The sequence below is a fragment of the Macrobrachium nipponense genome, chromosome 27, assembly GCF_015104395.2.
Source record: "Macrobrachium nipponense isolate FS-2020 chromosome 27, ASM1510439v2, whole genome shotgun sequence".
Taxonomy (NCBI): domain Eukaryota; kingdom Metazoa; phylum Arthropoda; class Malacostraca; order Decapoda; family Palaemonidae; genus Macrobrachium; species Macrobrachium nipponense.
Genome location: NC_087216.1, coordinates 7,248,992 through 7,271,848, shown reverse-complemented (window position 1 = coordinate 7,271,848; position 22,857 = coordinate 7,248,992). Strand labels below are relative to the sequence as shown.

General features: G+C 36.8%; 1 protein-coding gene across 1 annotated transcript in view; it reads left to right on the top strand.

The window, feature by feature from the left end:
• Window positions 1–22,857, top strand: part of LOC135200771 (nibrin-like) — a 42,148-nt gene that overhangs the window by 10,797 nt on the left and 8,494 nt on the right. The window contains exons 2-11 of the mRNA XM_064229409.1: window positions 6,977–7,110; window positions 7,291–7,451; window positions 11,731–11,890; window positions 12,181–12,303; window positions 12,898–13,030; window positions 13,166–13,294; window positions 17,852–17,997; window positions 18,296–18,576; window positions 20,403–20,514; window positions 22,067–22,633. Coding sequence (XP_064085479.1) covers window positions 6,977–7,110; window positions 7,291–7,451; window positions 11,731–11,890; window positions 12,181–12,303; window positions 12,898–13,030; window positions 13,166–13,294; window positions 17,852–17,997; window positions 18,296–18,576; window positions 20,403–20,514; window positions 22,067–22,633 — 1,946 coding nt within the window. The remainder of the gene's footprint in view (window positions 1–6,976; window positions 7,111–7,290; window positions 7,452–11,730; window positions 11,891–12,180; window positions 12,304–12,897; window positions 13,031–13,165; window positions 13,295–17,851; window positions 17,998–18,295; window positions 18,577–20,402; window positions 20,515–22,066; window positions 22,634–22,857) is intronic.

Sequence of the window (22,857 nt, the reverse complement as noted above, 5' to 3'; positions counted from 1 at the left end):
TGGCTAGTCTAACCACGGACAATCCACCATCTTTCCCAGCCTTCCCAGTACTCATTTGAACAATGTTAGCGTATATATGTAACGTTTATTGATCTTACTCAAGATTGCAATTGTAATCAGCACAGTAAAACAACATTTTGTTGCCTATATTAGTGAAAGTATGAAACATTTTATTCCCGGGGTCATGGTTAGAACAGAATTCATTTTGACCATGTAATCGGTGGTTTTATCTTACTGCCATCACAACTGAAACTCCACAGTGCTTATTTGATTGTAATTATACACATTTTGGTCTTAATCCACTCCACATTGCACTTGAACCACGTTGCTGTTCCTTGTTCCTAAGTACTCACTCCGCAAACACAGTTACGAGCAGCAGATGGTAACAGTGATTATGAGGTGCAAAGCTTTATTCCATTAATTGTTTACTTTACTCATTATTTAGTTTAACTTTACTTCAAAATGTTTATTTAATTCATGTCTATTATCCATTTTTTGCAACCAAATTAACCCTGAAAAATTACAGATATATTTCTGAAGTACGAGCAGATGACGTCCGCGGTTGTTTACCCTAGTTCCGTGACCTGATTACCACCTGTAGCTGATCAGGAAAGGTTGTCGCCTATATTTGAGTGGGACCAGGTCAGGGCTTGACGCCCTAAGTTAGGTTAGATAGGTAAGTTCTGGCTAGGGTAAACAACCGCGGACTATCCATCGTCATCGCGCTGGCCAGGCCTTATTCACTCGATATTTAATTGATGAAACAAGAATACAATTACAACTTGAAGCATACCATTCAAAAGATTGAAGTTTCGTCAACATAATGTGATATATGAAAACCCCATACGAACTAAAATAAGCATGTGAGCTCTTCGTAAAATATGTTTTTAAGGCAGTTTGGAATCCAATATGGCGGATTCATGTGGCTGGCCGGTCTATCCACAGACAATCCACCATCTTTCCCAGCCTTCCCTGGACTCATTTGAACAATGTTAGCGTATATATGTAACGTTTATTGATCTTACTCAAGATTGCAGTTGTAATCAGCACAATAAAACAATATTTGGTTGACTATATTAGTGAAAGTATGAAACTTTTTATTCCCGGGGTCATGGTTTGAACTGAATTCATTTTTACCTTGTAATTGGTGGTTTTATCCTTACTGCCATCACAACTGAAACTCCACAGTGCTTATTTGATTGTAATTATACACATTTTGGTCTTAATACACTCCGCAAACAGTTATGAGAAGCAGACGATGACACACTTTATGAGGTGAAAAGCTTTATTCCCTTAATTGTTTACTTTACTCATTATTTAGTTTAACTTTGCTTCAAAATGTTTATTTAATTCATGTCTATTATCTCTTTTTTTGCAACCAAATTAACCCCGAAAAATTACAGATATTTCTGAAGTACGAGCAGACGACGGCAAAAAGACTCATCGTTGCTAATCTAGTGGAGCTTCACACATACACCGATGCATTTACAAACTGTTTCCATGAATTCTAGTTGTCATAGTAATGCAGTAATGATAAAATTGCTGTAGTAATATGTATATATACTACAGATAGATACGCTAATTTCACTTATATTCCCGGTTCTGTGTAAGTCTTATACCCAGTTTGGAGGGTAAACACACCAATTGACAACACTGATAAACAATTGAAGAGTGCAAAACGCCACAAAGAATGCCATAGTTCCCTTGAGTAAGTACAAATAAGTGCTGGTAAGAGGCCGGGGTTACGATTGTTGTGATGAAAGTGCCCCACCATCGATGGATACAAGTGGTGTGCAGATTTAGCATAGGAAATGGGAAGTTTGTTGACACAAGCGACTCCGCAAACATCGAGATGGCGTCAATCTTCTAAACTTTTTTAATCGTAAGTATAAATTTTGAAAGCGTTTTGGTGTTGTGGGCACTGCGTTGGCCACCCTTTTCATTACCCTTTGTTTAAATCTTAAAATATGGCCTTAATTTCTAGCTTTGGGGAAATTACTTACTTCGATAGGAGAGTAGAGGTCTTGAGCTCCTGTTATCACCACCAACAACTCATGACTGATGACCATCTCCGGGGTCAGGACGTGTTGAAGTACTTTTTTGGAGGGTGGCCTAGCCGCGGTAGTTGGTGAGTTGGCCAGTCCACTCGGTTGTTTACCCTATAGGAAACGTTAAGTGAACTATATTTAGCTAGGGTAAATGATCAAATGGCCTCCTGGCGACCACCTGGATAGTAGTGCAACCACCTTCCCAAAATATAACTTAAACACTATCTGTAACCCAGGACATCAGTCACGAGCAAGCGCCCGTGGAAGCATCACCTCGAGACCCCTACTTTGCTGTCGAAGTAAGTGTCAAAGTTACTTTTTGGCAAGGTGGTCACCAGGAGCCATTTGATCATTTACCCTATGTATGAGGAATCTGTCCCATCAGCGACTGGCGGAAATCAGGCCGTGCAACTACTATATTAAAGTTCTGTTCCTACTTGAATGAGTTTTTGGTAAATGTGTAGTAGAGTTGCACTGTGTTTCTAATGGTTACCGGTTTCCAGCTGGCACTGGTTATTTATCCTAATGTTAAGACCTCAGGTTTGTAAGTTATGAAAAATACAAATCGGTTAAAAATTTGTCATATTTCAGCAGCGTTCAGAGGACAACAGTATGTGGTGCACTGTTTTGCGATTATACTAGTTTTTTGTTCACGAGTTGAGATAAGTTACAGTTAAAAGTTGATTGATTTTACTTTTTTTTTTTTTCTAATAACTGATCTCATCTTTCTGTATTTCTTATTGCCTCCTGTTATTTCTTTCAAGTGAATGCCATATATTCTTTGAAAGCTCAAATTTTAAGTCAATGTCCCCTGTGGGCATGTTCCTTATGAATAGGGCTCATCTTCCAAGTAGAAGTAATAATTTTCCTCAACCTCAAGGTTATTCGGGCAAATGTCAGTGAAGTTTCCCCAACTCTACATCAGAAATCTTACGCTGTAGCAGTTACTGACTGTGATACAGAACCAGTGATTTTTCATTTCCATGGGGAGGCAGGAACTCCAGATGTCTGATTAGACTACTAAGACACAAACCACTACACCAACAAGAAGCTGGTATATGTTACTCAAATTTTCCTTAATGCAGTACTGGTAGACTATGTAATGTTGCAGAACAGTTGTGCATAAAGAGAAGGGGATTGGGTGTATTCCAGGTGGTTAAATTTCACCACCCCTGGCCAGGTCAAGCATGATACTTTTGGTTAAGGGAAGATTAGGTTAGTGGAGGCTAGGTTATATCTTTGTTGAAATGTTTTGGATCTACTTTTAAGTTACCTCAACCCAAGTACTAAACTGCCTGTGCTATTCCTCTTCGCTTTTACGATAGACTGAGAAATCTTTGAAAATTACCAGTCACAGAGGTATGGATTGCTTTTTCTAAAGTCAAAATCCCTTTTTATGATGACTTGTTTGTATAGATTGCTTATGAAAAATTTCTGGCACATATATGATAATCCTTATTTTGTACAATGATATTTAAATGAATTTCGCGAGAAAATGCCATAAAGGGAAGGTACTATGTCTCTGATTGTCTCCCAGGCGCAGTACATCTTGTATGTATTTATCCATAAATATACACTCGCTTTGTTGCTGGTTGTAGGTTTTATCTTTGAGAGTATTATATGAGCTGTGATTATAATTTCACAAAATACAAATATTATTAAAAAGAACATGTCACCTGCTAAACTGTACTACATCCCTATATCCCAGTACATCGTGTATATACGTATTCCAGAAATATACTCAGGATTGTTGGTGGTTTGGTTCTTATTTTGGAAAAGAGGCCCTATTCAGGGTTGGAAATATTAGTTTTAAGCTTTCTGCGATACAAAATTTTTTTTTATACCATGAGCATTTGCATATCTTCCTCTTTTTATCGGTGTTTTTTTTTTTTTTTTTTTTTTTTTTTTTTTTTTTTTTTTGTACTGGCTAACCTTTAAATTTGCCTGGTCATGGTTTTTTGGTGTGTGTGTGTACAGGTTCTCCGTAAGGGTTAAAACCCGTACCGTTAGGTATATCGTGTGACATACCGCACAAAGTGTACTTAAGCAATGTTTGGATACATGATAGGTTCTGGGATAGTCATTTTTGTTTACTATGCAGTGTTGTTTGTTGTTGTGTGTGTGAGCCATGTTATACTTTCACATAAAAGGCTGTGATTTGCATATTTAAGAAAAATCTATTTTACATCTTGAATTTTATATACGTAATTACTACTAGACTGCTATCAGGGAGGATCTAACGTGTCGGCACCTTAGCAAAGAAAAATAATACTTTAGATTAGGTACTTTCTGCAGATGATCTAATGACAATTACTAGGAAGCAGTGAAACTTATGCAAAGTTTAGGCGGGTTTCATTCAAAACCAGCTTTATGGTACTTCTAGACTGCTACATCCCCCAATGAAAAATATTACTAGATATTATCAAATGGCTAAGAAGGTCTCTTAGGGATATTACTGAAGCAGTCAGGGACTGATATAAAACATGAAAATAGATAGGCAAATTAATTCCGAAGGTAAAGTTAGAAGATGAAGGTATGATTGCGTTTAGATGAAAAGAAAATTGAAAAGCTTTGCATTCTGCACAAGGGAATGGTAGAAAACTAATGAAAAGTACCATAGAGCCTCTAAAAGATGAAGAAGGCAGTACAGCAGTATTCAGGTAGTATGTAACATAGGTATGATTGGTTTATTAATGGAGCACTTTACTGGTGTGCTTACTGAGGAAGACATTTAAGCAATTCCAAGTTTTTCAATAATATGCCAAGTAAATGAGCCACTGGGTTAAATATAAATAACAAAAGACAATAGAAATTAAAATAAGAAATTAAGAAGTTGATTCTCACTTATGCGACGTCTGCAAAGCAATCTTGAAATAAATAAAATCTGTGAAGGCTGAAAACTGCCAAATATAATTATTTGATATACAACTACGTATAGTACTATTAGGCAGTCTTCAGGTCTTAGGATGGTATTGGAATCTGTCGTAAAAGGCAACATGATGAGAATATTAGGGTCAAATTGTGTTTTTAGTAGTCAGCATGGATTTCATAATGGGAGATCATGTTTAGTTGACCTTTTAGACTTATTTCATGTCATATTTAGCATTTATGATAAAAATAAAGCAATAGAAGTACTCTGACTGGATTTCCTGGAGCCTTTGCCATGGTATTGACTTAGAATACTATTTACTTTTGAGAATGAGGTGATGGCCAATGAAATCATGCAAAGGTCATTTTTTGAGATTCCAATGATCTCTTCTATAGAAGTGAAAAATTAATCATAAATATTTTGATGGAAGAAAGGCTGTTCAGAGAGTACGTATATTATTCATCAGTTCAAAAGAAAGTTATTGAAAAATTTTCACTGGTTATCCCTTTTTTGTGTGTGTAAAAGTAGGTGTTAAGAAAATATATGTACATATAAACTATTGTTTTTAAGATTATTATTTCTGTTCTCAGCCAAGTTCATTGCATCCTGACTATACAGGATATTTTTCATTTTTAAAGATATTACCAAATACTACAAATATTTGGCTTTCAGGTTTAGCAAATACAGTACTATTATGAAATATAAATTTACAGCAAGCAGTAAGAGAAAATGATATCTAAGCTTTGTGGGAAGCCAGAATTGATTGCATTACGTATCCCACATGAATTTCGCACCCTCTCTCCCCCAAAGTCTCGGTGGGTCAGTAAAAGTTGGGAATCAGGGTATCAAGATCAGGGTATCAATGATGAGGCAGGAGATTGGATGGAAAACTGGCTTTTAACAGAAAACATTGTCATCAGTGTGACAGGGTTAGCTAAAAAAAAAAGTTGCAAGTGGTGTTCTTGAAGGTTCAGAGCTGGGTCCTTTGCTTTTCTTTATATGGTGGTGTGCAAAATAAGCAAGTTTGCTGATGGCACAAGAATTAGTATCGGTGTCAATATGATACATCAGTAGACCAGTTACAAGAAGGCTTAGGGAAAATTGGTAAATGCCTTTCTACATTTCATGTTCTTAGGTAGTAAAAATAAGAATATAGAGAGGTGTCATAAAGAGAAAGATCTAGGTCATATAGAGAGGTGTCATAAAGAGAAAGATCTAGGTCATTACCATTAGTGACTTCTGCCATGTTAAGCAATGTTTAGAAGTTAAAAAAAAAGGCTCAGAAAGTACTAGAATACTCTAAATTTACCACCAAAAAAAGGAGACTATACTAGCTTTATACAGTGTGCAAATTAAGACCTACAGAAAGGTAATAAACACTATAAGAGGTGATAAACAAACTCATGCCACAGTCAGACAAACTGAATATCAACCTGCCCACATTAACCTATCCTCTGCGGATATGCATCAGTTGGGAGGTGAGTTGACTGAAACATGGCAGATTCTTAAAGGTAAGCATAATATAGACTATGGTACCTGACTGCTAGAAGTATTAGCCACATTAGGTCCATTGAATGGAAACTGGAATTTAAAGATTACAAACCAGCCACTTTGTGAAATTCTTCACTTACAAGGTAACCTCATTTTGGAGCAGACTACTAGCTGAGTTTTTCAATAGTACCACCTCCAGTCAAGTCGAGAATAGGTCAGGTAAAGTGATCGACACTTTTTTCCTCTTCTTTTAAGGTGCAAATTGACTAGAATGTTTTTGAGGCAATTGTGTCGTTACTCCTTGTAACTTTGTAATTCAAATGATGACAAGTTTTACTGGCATTCACAGTAACTCAAGTGATGACTAGTTTTACTGGTAGTCACAGTACTAGTTTAAGGTACAGTGGTGGATGTTGCCAAGTTTTGTTTTTTATGTTATTACTAATGTACATTACATTTGTTCTAGATTGTTGATGCAAGCTTACATGCTTTGTGTTTACTGTGTACAGTGTTAGAGTACTATTATTTACTTTTACAAGGTAGATTTAAATTTAATGTTTCTTTTCAGTAAAAATTCACTACTTACTTTGTGGCCCGTCACTGATAGTAGGCCGGAAAGCTAGTCACATTCTCCTTCCTGGTGATAATTCCATCAGCCGGCAGCATGCAAGCATCACCATAATACAGAACGTCAATAACCTTGTAAGTAAAGACAATTTTTTTTTCATAAAATTGTATTCTTCTTTAGTATTTTGAAATACCAAATCATGTTTTACACATTTTTACCCTGTGCTTGGTAAGTGAGTTTGTATCATATGAGATCATATTCTGCCTGAATCTCTTATCAGGTCCTTATATTGTATTGTTTCTGTTTCATTTCAGAAAAACCCAAATGTTCTACCAGAGGTGAAGTTGAAAGATTTAGGAGCAAAGTATGGAACTTATGTTAATGATGGTATTGAACATAATCAGAAGTTATTGGATGAGAGATTTCTTGTCAGTGGTGACAGAGTTAGATTTGGTTTGATTGATAATATATGGAGGTAAGAACTGGATTTTGACTAGGTTATCAAGTATTTACAGATAGAAAATGTAATGATAATTGTTGATTTGAGGAAAATTTGACCCCCTTTCCCTTTTGATCTTATCATTATCTTGAAAACTTGTAAGCTTAGTGAGTAATTGTACTGTGTTTGTACACAGATTCCCAAATCTTGTTTGCTCCAATGGAATACAAACCATCACCTTCCAATGGAATACAAACCATCACCTTTTCTGTAGGAGGGTCCTTAACATGGGTTGGAACAGTCTTTGAACTTGATAACAAGGTTATTTAAGTTGTGAATATGTGGGGTTAGTGGAAGAAAACCAGTCACTCCCCTTCTTTGCCTGCCACTGAATGCTTGTTTGTTTTTGCATCCTTCTGGGTCTGTAAGATCAGTGCCATGGAGTCTGTTGCCTTGGTATCTCTCCAGATTGCCTTTTGGCTCAACGATTGGTTAAACATACTGGCATACTTCACTGTGACAGGTGCTATGTACCAGGAGGAGAAGGTAAAGTTTAGGAGGTGGCTTGGGAGAAAGTGTTTTGACTTTCCTAGCACATCAGAGTTCCACACTCTAGGCTAACCTGATTATAAGAATGAGGGACATGGTTGTGTCCCTTTGTCCCTTTTCTCCTGGCAGATTTCTCTTCAGGGTAGTGTTGCTCAGAAGTAGCTTGGTGTTTGGGCTAGTCATTGACTCTTCCTGAAGAATAATGTGGAGGCAAGAATCGAGCGGAGAAGAATGGAGTCCTGGGACACTTATCCTTCATGCAGCATCTTCCTAACCAGGCTTGGAAACGAAGCACCCTCGGCCTTACCCTAGGTGTGGCGAAGCCTTCATTGTCTTGGGTTGTGAGGAATCCTGGTCCTCTTAAACCCAGCGAAGTAACCCAGTCTTCAATATTTCTAAGAAGGGGGGTTGTCTTCCAAACCCTGTTGTCTTCTTCCCCTAACCTTGAGCAGGAAGAGAGGAAATTTGGGGGAAGATGAAGGAAAAGGGGGCCTGCCTCTTGTCAGTGGGCAGCATAGTAGAAACATGGTGTGAATCCTGCATTTTATCTGTCCTTTGGGACAGGCACAGTAGTGGTGGTGAGTCTTTTCTTTGAACTCTCAAGGTAGTAAGTTTAGAAAGGTTGTCATTTGTTATCTTTAATTCTTGGAGAAGCTCATTCCGCACTTTAGAATCCATCAGTGCTCACTTCAGTGGCAGCTGAAGTAACACTGTTCAGCTCTTTAAGCCCTTCAAGCTCACCTTGTGCTTTTGAGTCGAGAGAGAAAAAAAGATCTAGTGTGGCTAGCAACAGAAACCTCTTAGTGAGGAATGCATCTGTTCAGTATGCATGAAAAGAGAGTTAGGGCACACACCTTCAGGAGTGTGGGCAAAAGATTCACCTCATCTGCATTTCAGTGTTCTGGAGATGCAGGCATCAAGGTTAGCACTGTAAGCATTCCAGGATCAGTTGATGGGTCACTCAATTGTGTTGAGCAACAAAACAACCATTGTGGTATACATCAGCAAACCAGATTGGATGGTGTCCCATCCTCATTGTGAGTTGATGGAGTACAGATTGAATAGTGAGCATTTTCTGTTAGCAGATACATTACCGGTAGGGGAAGCATTCTGGCAGACCAGCTCGGTCATGAGGGTCAGGTTATGGGGACTGTTCTTTGCATCCTCACATAGTTAGAAGGCTATTTAAAGCTCTGGGGGGGTCCCTTATGCCTGAATGGGTTGCCACCAGACTAAACTGGAAACTCCCAGTGCTCTGTTCTCCAATTCCAGACCCATAGGCAGTGATGGAAGATTTTCTAGCGCCCTTGGGACAATTGGGTCTTTTACTCATTTCCACCTTGCAGCCTGAATTGCAGGGTGATAAATGTTCATCATCCCTGGTCTCAGAATGATCCTAATCTTTCATCATTTGTCCCAAGATGAGTGTTACTCAGATCTGCTGATTCTCCTGGTTAAGACAGCACTGAAAGAGTGATATCCCCATGGCCTACACTTCTTTGTCAGCCTGCATGTTCAGAGGTACCATGAGATGGTGCACTCCTTTATCGGGCTATGAGAGGAATTTTTGGCTACTTCCATCATTCCCCTGCATATATGTACCATAGAAAGTGGCCCATCTTCTGTGGGTATAGTTAGTTTGTGAACCCATTACATGTGTCAATTACCCAGATGTTGTGACACCAGATTTAATAGACACAATCAATCAATCACATGGTTTTAATTAGAGTTAGCTACCTTCTGACTTGAATTCCCTTATGGGGGATTCATGATTCTCCAAATATTTTCCTTATTTGAGTGAGTTCTCTCTTCAGATCAGTCCCCTAGGGCCCTACTTATGTAAAATGTGATGGTATGTACTACTTCTGTAGGATCAAATTTTTAAAAGCAATTTATATTTTCATAGGTATGAAGAGCCCTCATAATCCTGCCTCAGCCACTCAATGTTTTTACCTGTGGTTGAAGGAAAAGTGGCTAGTGGCAAAAGGTAAGTAAGAGATAATACCCCACTCGCCTCCCATAACCCCCATTTAACAACTTTGCTACAAGTTGAACAGCTGTTCAAACCCACACTGAGAAGACCCCTACATAAAAGACTCTGGTTTGTATGCCTGGAGAAGGTGCAGATTACATTTAGGATTTGTTGTCTTAAGTAGTAATTGCTGAATGCAATTAGGAATGGATTGTTGCATTGCTGAATTCAAGAATGTTCATTGAATAATGAATGTGAATGATAATTAGAGCTTCTTTTTATTGTATCAACTTTGGACTGCCAAATTGTAATTTTTCTTTGTTCAGTGTTATTTGCTGATTGGATAGTGTCATTTCACATGCTTTATCTTATTTTTGTAAGAATAACTTTTTTTATTACGTAAGTTGTTCAGAGAGCTTCATTTTCCTAGTAATTGCCTAGGGTCTTTGTTTCCTCATCTAACCTTACATGTCATGTTTGACTTTTTGTCTATCAGTCTTGTTTGGCTTACTCTTCAAAATATTTATTTCTAGTGACATTTCTGAGACTGCTGTGCTGCTCCATTCAGATGAGGATGGGCACCCCATCAAGTGCTGTCTATTTGTTTATGTAGCAAGATTAAGTTTATATCTTAACACTATTCACAGAGCCCACTGACTTCACCTTGTGAGCCCCATCATAAGCTCCAAGATTCACTTCCTCCCAAGCTTTAGACCTCTTGCCACAGATACACATGAACAGGTACACATGACTGTGTTCATTTCAGAACTGAATGAGTGACAGAAACGGCTAATCATCTTGTAATAGTTGTGGCCAATAGAGGCAACCTGCAAAAGAGGAAGTCTTGAGTGGGATCTCGTGCCATGTTGGCTAAGGGCTGGAAAAGGATGAAGCTCACTTCAGTAGCCATGCTGATATCTGGGGTTGTCATAGTAAGATAGCGCTTTCAAGAAAGTTCATGAGAGTAGTGTAAACAAAATTTGACACCCATGAACTTACCCTCATGGCATGATATCAAGGACAAAGAATGGACTATGTATACTGCCATTCTCACCTACCTCCTTATTCATGTATATTTGTGTTTGGGGACCTGCACTTCAGTCATTCCAGATGAAGTTGATGGCCATATCAGGGGTGGAAATGGGTCTCAGTTTACCTACAGAAGGAGTTTACTTTCTTCAGGGTCTCTAAATGCTTGAGTGATGGGTTCCCTTGATTGTTCCATGTCCTTGTTGTCATGAATTCTTTTGCATGGCAGCAGTGACCTTTAGGAGAGTTGCAGCATTAGGGATCTCATACTCCATCTCAGGTGCAATCCTTGAGAACTGCAACAGATAATTAGGGATTTGTACCGTATATTTGAAAGATGTGGTCGAACAACTTGCGCCAAGAAGTAAGGTTTTTAAGAGCCTGCACCAGATCTTAGAAGCTAAGAAATTGTCAAAGGCTATCTCATTTCATTCTATCCCCAGGCAGGTAGAAACAAGAACTCTCAATTCTCCACCAGTTAGGACTTCTTCCTTTTCATGACAATTTTTGCAAGGGGTAACTAACTGTATTGCTTATCTGGACCAGGAAGACAACTGCACTGGGGAGGATGGGGATGTGGAGGCACAACTTCATGCTTTGTAGTTATAAATCCATGACCTATTTTCTTTGAGGAAAAGAAAATTCTTATTTTGCTTTAATAACATATAAAGTAGATATATTTCAATGTTACTGAAAATTGTCATTTGATTCCTCTTTCCTAAAAAATATTCCAGGTTATATTTGATATTGGGGTTTTCATTTCAGACTGAAGCATCAAGATTTAGTTGTAACAACATCTGCTCTCCAGCCTGAAAGTAAAGGGGAGCTTCAAACAGCTTTACTTAAACTAGGAGGTCATTTAGTTGGAGAATGGATGCAAAATTGTTCTTATCTAGTGATGAACAATATCACACTGACCATAAAGGTACAATTGCTTGTCATGTTTATGGAAACTTGTACTATACCTTTTCATTACATTTATTTGTAAGACATATCCCACTTTTGAGGAGCATATTCTAGAAAAATTGAAAATACTGCATCACCCTTTTCCCTAGACTTCATGGCCTTTCCCATTCTAGGTTACTGTGAGACAGGTGATCTGCTGTTTTTTCATGCTTAGGTCTGTATCACTAATTGAATTTCATTTTGTGATTTTTTTCTCATGTATTTCACATTAGAAGCTACAGTTTATAGATTCTGATTTTTGCTTTACAGGTTGTGTGTGCTTTGGCAGCTGCTGCTCATATAGTAACACCAGATTTTTTCACAAAATGGGCAGATGCTCTTATGAAAAAAGCTCCACATCCGGATGCATCCGATTTTTTGCCCCCACTTCAGGTAATCAGAAAGTGATACGTATGTTTAAACTACTGCATTTGTTAAATGTTATCTCGATCTTGGCATAGTTGATATTGGAAAATTTGATTATGTAGTACTTTTTTATTTAAAGATTAAATTTTATGCCACCCTATGCATTTTTTCTTTGTATTATTAATGTGATTTTTTTTGCTTTTGTACTATTATTGTTTTTTGAAAGGGTTTCATTTATCAGCATATTTATGGCAATAGATGTATTAAAGGTTTTCTACAGTATACCTCTCAATACTCATGTTTTGCTTTTTGGCTTTTATTTTTCATCAGGTCCCGTTGGTCTTACTACTTAACTCTTCAGTTTCCTTAACTTTATCTAGCTCCAATTTTCACGCCTCGTGAAAACAAACTCCTTAATACTATAGCTTTATCAGCCAGGAAATCTTATGTAACTCCAAAAGAGACATAGAAGGTTATTTCACTGATATTTTGCATGTTATTTATTATAAAAAAATAAAATTAAATAAATATTTAATGTAAGTAATATAAGAAAGATAAAGAAACTATTACTTAGGCACATGGTTATGTATGGTATACTTTCAAAGTTTGTTTCTTTTGCAGGAAATGAGTATTAACCAAAGCCTAGCAAGCTTCTCCCCCAACCAAGAAAGAATGAAATTGTTCCAGGGAAAGTACGTTTTGTTTCCTTCTTCAAAGCAATTAAAACGTATGGGTCCAGCAATCGAACTAGCTGGTATGTGGAAGTGTTGGAGAATTTTGTATTCCATACTCAACAGAATACTGTTTAGTTGATGTTTCACTTGTGATTATATATTTTTCATGATCTTAAACTGGTGTTTGTTAAAGTATGAAACCTTCTTGCCTTCAGGTGGAGTCTCGGTGTTATTATCTGAAGAGAATTATAAGTTAGTTACTTCTGTACATTACCTTTTAGTTCAGCTCCCTGCTGAAAAGAATCAAGAACCAGAGAGAACAAAATTATTCTGGAAGTCCAAAGGTAAGTCTAAATTCTTGAATAAACATGTTTCGTAATTTTCATTACATTCAAGTCTAGGAAGATCAGTGAATTACAGCTACCTGGTATGTGTTTTTAGTGCAAGGTGAAGTAATTAGAATTTCTCGTATTTTACCATTGCTCTCCATATGACAGGTTTCTTATATGACTACTGTTAATAATAAAAATGTTTTCTTTTAGTAGGGAAAAAATCTCTATCACGGGAGTGTATATAACGTTGTAAAGGGTCCACAATAATACAAAGTGTTAAGAGTCCGTGTATAATTTTTAAGACTACAAAAAGCTTTCGAACCCTTCCTTGGGTTCGTTCATCTTCAGTCCAAATGAACAATTAGTTACAACATGTACAGAGGTAAATTTAAAAACGAGTCGTTGAAGAAAGAGGTGATGAAGAAAGAGCTTTCTTCATCACCTGGCCCATTAACGAGCTAACGACCGTTGTTAACGGTCTTTAGCGACTCGTTTTTAAACTGACCTCTGTACATGTTGTAACTAATCGTTCATTTGGACTGAAGATGAACCCAGGGAGGGGTTTGAAAGCTTCTGGTAGAGTCTTAAAAATTATACACGGACTCTTAACACTGTATTATTGTGGACCCTTTACAACAAAATGTTTTCTTTCTTTATCTTGCCTTTTAATGTAAGGTTGATGTTGGTTTTATCACAAAACCATTAATTTACAATAGGCTTATCTGTGCATCAACACTTGTCAAGCATGCTCCAAAAGGAATAACACTTATACCTGGTCAAGTGTGCGTCTGGAACTCTTGGTGCCTCTGATGGTAACATTGCAATCCTTTTGTGTCGGTTCCCCGTACGGGGTTTGTGCCATCAGTGCACGTCATGCAGTGCACTGTAGTCATTAATTAAGGCTCTTTGTAGTGTGCCTTTCACCCCAAGCTGAAATCCCTTTCATTCCTTTGCCATACCTTTTGTATTCTTTTCCATCTTACATTCCATCCTCTTGTAACAATTTATTCATAGTGCAACTGCAAGGTTTTCTTCTGTTACACCTCTCAAACCTTCTAACTGTCAATTTCTGTTTCAGCATATAATCACCTCATAGGTCCCAGTGCTTGGCCTTTTGCCTAAATTCTATATTCAGTTCAATTCAACCTTTGTGTCTGTTTTACCAAAATCACACTTCCCTTTTCTTTGCCAGAATTTATCATTTAAATGTTCATTTGTTTCTTTGTATGGTGCTTTTATGTTGCATGGAACCAATGGTTATGCAGCAACGGGACCAACAGCTTTACGTGACTTATGAACCACGTTGAGAATTAACTTCTATCACCGGAAATACTCATCTCCGACCCCTCAATAGAATGCCCAAGAACCGAATTCGTGGTCACCGAGGTGGCAGTTCAAAACCATACCGACCACGCCACTGAGGTGCTTTCAAATGTTCATGTTTTTTATAGCTAATCTTCAATTCATCCATTTTTTCCAATTAGCTTTCCTTATTCATGCTTTGATATTGGGTTTTGCACAGTTTATTTACTTTAAATATTTTGTTGTTAAAAGTTTTTTTCACTGTCCAAAGGTATAAGTGCCTTGTTGCTGCAATTCCTGGCTACTGTAAGGGCATTTATTTCCTTGTAAAAACTGCTGTTTATTGATCTCATCAGTTTTGCTAGATTTAGTTTTTTGTTTTTTTTTAAAGCTTATCCTCCTTTTTGGTGCCGTATAAGTTTAAGGTTTTGTGCACTTTTATTATATTTCCTATTAAGTGTTGAAGCTCATTAACTTTTTTCACTTTCCTTATGATTTGTTATTCTCGGTTTTCAGTGTAAGTTTGTTAATTTTGTTTTGGCTGTAGATATTATGTTGTGAACTAAAAGGAGTGAAGTGTGACACTCACTTTAGTGGCCGATACCTTCAGCAGGCAGGACTAAGTTCTACTGTGTTAATAGTCTCTACCACATAGAGCTCTACAGAAGATTGTTGAGGTTTTGGGAAACTTTCTTGGTAGACCTTGCTTTTCCTCGAGTCAAGGCTATCAGACTACTATTCCTCTGTTCTGGATGGGGCTTCATGTGAAGCGGGTTTTCTTGGATATCCTAGAAGTATGAGCTTTCCTACTATTCTTGCTGAAGGCCAGTACTGGACAAGGTTCAGTACTTGAATATCATAATAGTTGGTGGTTTCTCTTTGACCTGAATGGGTGTGGTACCTAGACTTGCTGTCGCTTGTAGTTGTTCCCTCTTAATAAGAGAGGTAATTTTACAAGCATTTGAAGACTTCAGGGTTTCAGACATTCAAGGTTGAACTTTGGGCTGTAACTACTTCCCTGTCTTTTTTAATGTTATATTTATGCTGCTAATTCTGTTATTTATTTTGCATCATGAGATCTCCATCACCATTGATCATTTATATCTTGGATTTAATCTGCAGCCCCACAATCGCATATACCATATTCCATTTCCTGAAGAACATAGGCACCTGCTGATTGGGTATATTGGTACATTTGTTATGATCATTGCCCCTTGTAATATGAAGATTCTGATTACTTTTGACTTACAGTCAGTATGTTCAGTGCTTTTATTTAGTCCCACTTCAGCACAAGAAGAAGCCTCACCTAAGTAGATACTCAGGTTGTTGTAAATTGATGGGTCTGTAATAAGGAGTAAAAATTTTAAAAATTTCATAATACAAGCATATCAATTTATAGGAAGTACTCACCTCCCAATTGTTCATATTGTATAGCAACTCCAGACAAAGCAGGGAATGGCCTAAATACCACCAAGGCAATTGTGCATCCTAAATGCATACCTGAAGAGCTGGAAGTGTTCTTATTTTTAGTTTCTTTCCTCTTCTTAGTAGTCTGAGATTCACTAAAGTACAGATTAAAGCTATTGCAAATTGATGGGTTATTATTAAAATATAACTGTGTTTTTAGCAAAAGTTAATTTTCTCTGTATTTCAGATGTCCCCCATAACTTGACCCTTTTCCATCTTCAGTATGTATTTAAGAACTAATCCTTTGAATCTAGCTGTGTTACTTGCTGGTCTTAGTAAGCTACTTTATTATAACACAGCACTCCTTTAACTTTGCATATTTTTTTTACTTGTCATAGCTATTGTTTTTTAGAAGAGATGCATTTTGCAGATAAATCTCTAGCTAGGGGTAGAAATTACATGGTCTTGCTGTTAGTTGGTAGGGTAGCTTTGATGCTCAAAGAACCTTGAAGCATATGATAGTTGACTATTAATTTTTGACGTAGACACCAAAGTTAAAAATCTCGAACAAGGAAGCCCACTCACTCCAGGGTATTTCGTTATTCTTGCGAGATCCTGAATAAAGCCTCTTTGGTGAAGCAAAATGCTTCATGATCTATCACAACTTATACAAACGTACAAGTTCACACACTGAGCACGCCCAGAGAAAAGATAGAAAAAAAAAACGGGCAAACTAAACCTGCTTTAATGAGATGGAGTATTCACGTCTTCTCTTAAAGGCGATAAGGAAGGAACTGATGCGCGTAAGGGATGTCCAAGGCATTGTGGGAGCTCCCATATGCCCTTTGATCAAGTACAGATGCCAATAGTTCCAGGACTACACAAGTTTTTTTTTAATTAAATTTACTGGATTTCCAGCTGGTGCTGGCAGATTATCCTAATGTTAAGACTCAAGGTTTGTCAATTGAGGTGTTCACAATATTAAGGGGCTCCAGGGGGTGATTAGAAAAAAAACTGTGCGAAAAACGTATTTGTAAATTGGCATTTTCAAATACGCATATCGCCACCCTTGTTAGATAATGGGATGTTTGACCACTTTGGAGTTTACATATGCAAGTATGCTTTTCCATGGGTAAAGAAGGATATTTTTAGAAGACCTTGGGGCAAAAGAAAATCTGTGACTTGGAGCTCCAGGGACCCCTAATATTGTGAATGCCTCAATTATAAAAAAATACAAATTGATTAAAAAAACTTGTGTTTTATGCCCCATATACACCAGCTGTAAGGAACATCAGGAGTAGTGTACTTTGTAAATTTTATAATGGCGAGTGTCAATTTGATAACCTCTTCGAGCTTTTATCCATCATTATATTATCAGATTAATTTACTTTCATCTCTTGAAGAAAATGAAGTTGTGTAATTGGACAAGCACCTGAACACTTCAAATCTCCATTGGGCCTGAATTAGATTAAGTTAGCTTTTTTCCTGCATGGGTCCTCTACATATAAATAATGCTACTTGGGTGAATGATGACCATAAAGGACTTTACAGCTTACAGTTTGTTTTTTACTCCTCACCATAGATATTCTTTTGCTACATCCCTGTAACTGCCAGCTACATTGTTCCAGATTTCAGTTCTGATTCAAGAACAAATCCTTCAAGGAAGCCCTGTGGAAGTCTAGAAATGTTACTCTGTGATCTTGACTACTTTATAATAATAATGGTGTAGACAGAATTTGCTCAGATTTAACTTGAGAATGGAAATGAGAGTAGACCTTAACTTGAGAATGGAAATGAAAGTAGACTGTTTATCAGTACTGCAGTAGTAGCTCATAATTATTGGTTTGGTATGTTTTACAGAAATTCTTAAAGGGAAAGGATTACGTGTGATACCAGAGTCTGATATTGGACTAGCTATTCTGTACAGAAGCACAGAAACCCATTGCAATCCATCATTTGTTGTAGCTGACATCTTAAAAAGAAATGGTTCCTCTTCCTACACACAAGTAAGTGTCACAGATTATTGTAGGATATCTGTTTGCTATTAATTGAATTTATGTGAAAGTGTTAATCTTAGATGGACATACATTACTGATGTGCCTTTTGAGACCAGTTTATGAAGTGAGTTTCACAAAGAAATATTTTTAAAGTCACTGAGTGTTTTGATTGACTTCAGTGTATGTGCTTCCAAATGTTCACTGAGCTTCCTGGTTATGTGCTTGTGGGAGCACTTAAAATTATTTTTTTAATTAGATTTGTGTCAAATTGAAAATACTGAAAAGAAATTTTTTTAATCTTTCTTAGGGCGCTCATATTTATGCAACTGAGACACAGGATGCAACCCAGAACTCAGTGAGTTTGACAGGTACTCGTATTGTACCAGAAAGTGGCATGTCCTCTTCTCGGAAAACACCCTCAACATTGCAGACTACAGCAGCACCTCCAACAAATGTAGGTCTCACTACCACATCCCTGAATTCATTCTCAAGTACCAATGCTTCTACACTGATGACCCTTGATAGTACTAGTCCAGGCAAAAACTGTTCAGAAGACAAAGAAAATTTCAGGCTTAAATCAACTAAAAGGTAAGAAAATATCATTGCTTTGAGAATTACTTTTCAAATTCTGTTTAGGTTTGTGGTTTGAAAACAAACAATAAAACAATGCCTTTAACCCTCAAATATATATCATGCATGTCCTCAGAATGGGCAGACTTTAAGGTTGGCCAATTTAAGAAAAAAAAAAAAAAAACAAAAAAAAAAAAAAAAAAACATCAATGGAAAGAGGATATGCAAATGTACATGGTGTAAGAAAAAAAATGTTAAAACATTTTCCCTAATTTCCACAGAAAGTTGAAAGCGACTATTTACAACCCTATGTGGGAACTCTCGTAAATTTTACCAAGTTATACATGTTTTATTGTAATTGTTTTATTTTGTATAATTACAGCTCACAGTATCGTAGCAGATAAGACCTAAACTCAGTAACAAGATCTGAGCATATTTGTTGGGAAATATTACAAGATTTTACGAGATGCAGTAACTTTTTTGGATGTATACTTTTTTTTTTCTAATATTTCTTTGCACTTTTTGCAAAATTACAATTATAGCTGATATATTGTCATAAAAGATGTTTACCTAAGCCAACAGCAATCTCTGGGTATATTTATTAGCAAGTAAATAAAAAGATGTCATGGGACAGACAGTGGCGAAACATTCCCCCTCAGGTCTAAAATCACACTGAGAGCTAGCTACCTCTGACTCCTGACTCCCCAAGCCAAGAAACTACATTTGCCACAAGTCTTTTATAAAGCACTGGAATGCTAAAACCGGTTTTCGATACTCATATGATGGTCCCTGTCCATTAAGGGTTAATAATCACTTTGCAGTTTCTACTGTTTTGTAATAAAAAATTTTTTAACTGCTAGAAAACCGACAATAATGGCAACTGATATTTCAGAAGACCAATGGTCAGAAAAAAAAAATGCCTTTTTTTTTTTTTTTTTTTTTTTTTCATGACTAATTTTGAATTTGGTTGGTTCAACATGTTGCTGTACATTAGTTTCCTTTAACCTTCAGTTTATTTTATCTCTCTTAATTTTATATCTTTTTTTGCAAAAGCTTTGTCTCATCATTCTTCAGAAAGTAAGATCCAAACTAATGCTGGTAGCAGGTTATTTTGTACAACAAACCTACAAAGATGTTCAGAAGCCATCTTTTCAAAAATCTTAAGATAGCAATGTTGTCACAAGGACAGGTGGTGCCAAGTGACATTTGGAAACCCATGAATGGCTAGACTCTTAGGATTTGTAAGGCAGTGCAGTGTGGTAGCATCAGGACAAGTTGGTTGTGTAATCCCATCATCATCGTCTTATTTGTCAGTTATGTGTCTTAGACGACACAGACTTCTGGGGCTATTAGTCTTTGTCATAAACAATTGATAGGTTTAGCTCACATAATTTACTGCTCCACAAACACCCCATCCTAGTTTCATTCCCATGCATATCCATGTAGAAGGGTGGTCAGTTTTCCAGGAACATTTAAAATTCTTACTCTACTGTTTAGGATTTTGTTCCTCAGACATAGGTCCATATCTGGTGATGAGAACTTTGTGCCATTAATCTGAAGTGTGGGAGACATTTTATATTTCACAGTTCATTCTGAATTGCTATTTGGGTGTAAATAAAGGAAACTTAAAAATTATATAAACATTTTAATTTTGACATGAAATATGAACCAGATTGAGAACTAGGCTTCATGTGTTTTCCTCTACATGCAAATACATCAGCAGCTTGTCTGCCTTTGGAGAATTTTCATCTGGTATGCAAAAATGCATATTAGTAAAAAAATTTGTTTGAAAAAATTTCATTTTATACAAGAATAACATTTTTGTATTTTAATTTTTTAAAAAGGAACCGAAGCCAAACTACTGAGTGTGAACCTCCGTCTAAACGTAGCAGTCGATCGTCCAACAGAGAACCTGTTGTAGCTGAGCCTGAACCTACTCAGCCCCTGGAAATTATGGTAATTTTTAATAGCAGTTCCTTACCTTAATTTTATTGATTCTTTATATTCATGTGTTTTTTGGTTTGGAGTTTTTTGATTTGGACTGATTGAAGGTTTTTCAGAGGAAAGCAAGAATAATAAGCAAAGTTAAGAGAATTAAATTATTTTCATGCATTCATTTAATATTTGAATAGAGGTCAGTGACATTTATATTTGTTTATGCATAATCACCACGCTCCAACTGGCAGATGAGCTACATATTTTCAAAATGTTCTATCCCTTTACATTAATTATATACTCAGTGCAGTAGTTACATTATACAACAATAGCATAAACAGTAGAATACAATGCTACATTATAAACAGTGGTGTTATTAGTTAATTGTAGTTAAACATCTTGGAAAACCTATCCATCATAAGGCTTTTTAAGTAAATTCTCCAATCTTTGCCAAATATTACAACAGTCACTGGGTTAAGGGAATGGTATGCTGTATACCTGGTCTTCAAGATATTTGCCAATGGTAGTAGTAATGGACCAGAAACATTGAAAATGGGACAATCATCATAAAACTTGTTATCAGTTCCTTTCATTACATTTCAAGCAGTTGCTCAGCCATACTTGGATATGCGTTATGTTTCAAGGATCATTTGATTTTTGCCGATTTATCTTCAGTGGATGGTTTCTATGCCGTAAGCCCAAAGTGCTCTGTGCCAAGCACTTGCGATGGGAGCCATGCTAGCTTACAATACTGGAGAAGGGCTTACTATCAGGACTGTTAAGAGGCATGGTCAGTACATACTAGGAAACATAAGAATGAATAGTAACTAAGACCCAAATTTATGCAAGGAACATGACACCGCCTAGAGTCCTGTTTACAGGTTGTACAAGACTGTATCGGTGCTAAGAACTGAATCCATAGTATGAAAATTACTACAGATATGACCGTATTATCATAAAGGGCAGTTACGTTGTTACATATTCATATCAAACCCAGACCAGCACACAAGTCAGAATCCATGACCAGATGCATTAGCAAGAACATGGGCAGGGCTGCATTGGTGGCCAGTCATGTTGACTAATGGCTGTGAAGTGAAGATTGAACCTCTGCCAGGATTAAGGCTGCACAGATACTAGGAACCATAACTAGTGCCACAGCCACACTAATGGGAGCATCTATGACCAGAGTTAGACCCATAGTTGAGGCTCACTCAGAATGTGGTTTTCTATTCTGTAAACAGTACTGTAGAAGTTATGTATCTTGGGAATTTAACATGACAAATTAAGGCTAATTATGATTGATGAGTTTTATGAAACTTTTAGTAAGGAAACTTCACTTCTTGGGAATAAGAAAAAAAAAATTACATAATCTGATTCTTCAACCTATGATGCTAATAATTTAAGAAGACCCTGTTAACTGAAGAGTACCTGTTAAGTTAGGAATTTAGTACTTTCTTATGGTTTGCCCTGAAGATCTTTTCTTAAATAAGTGACAGTTGGAGTAAGGAAGTTTAACAGATAGGTAAAGAGAGACCAAAGGTATGACATTAAGCAAAATTTATTTATTTTTCAGGACGAAGAGGAAGAACCTATTTCACAGGACTGTGGCATATCCAAGTTTGAACCAAAGCATGTTAGCACTCAGAAATATGATAAATCTGGGTGTGGGACAAATATAGATGGAATCGATGGTCCGTCTAAGAAAAACAAGGATAAAAGAGCCGGAAATATTGAGGAGACTGTACCTACAACTCTTGAGGGTGGCATTTCCTCTCTAGAACCTTTGGCTGGACGCTCTATACCTTTTGAACCTTACACCCTCCCAAGTTTAAATGCTGAACCTCCCATTGAAGATGAGATTTCAACTCAGCCATATGGAGAGGTTAAAACAGAGCCACCTAGCCAGCCAGAAGATGAACCAGATTGTTATATGGGGAAAAGGAAGAGAGAAGACTTGCATTTACCCGATGAAGATGTACCTAATTGGTTTGGGAAAAAAAGTAGAGCAGAGAACACTACTGTACAAGTTAAAACTGAAAGAGTTGCTGTGCAACCCACTGTTAAACAAGAAGTATATAATGATGATCTATTTGCAATTCCTAACACAAGTGACAGAAGCAAGCGAAGAGCTGAGGCAAAGGTAAGTCCTGTATAATTTTATGCTGCTATTAATACTATATCACTTGAATAGGAATGTTATTACCAAGAATGAACCCAGGTGTTGTGCTTAAACTAATAATTATAAATTTTATCAAAATAAATTTTTATAAACTGTTTGGGATTAAGTACGGTAGGTTATTGCACATTCATTTTTTATTGTAAGAGTAAAAATCTTAAATACTAATATGCCTTCTTATGAAGGTT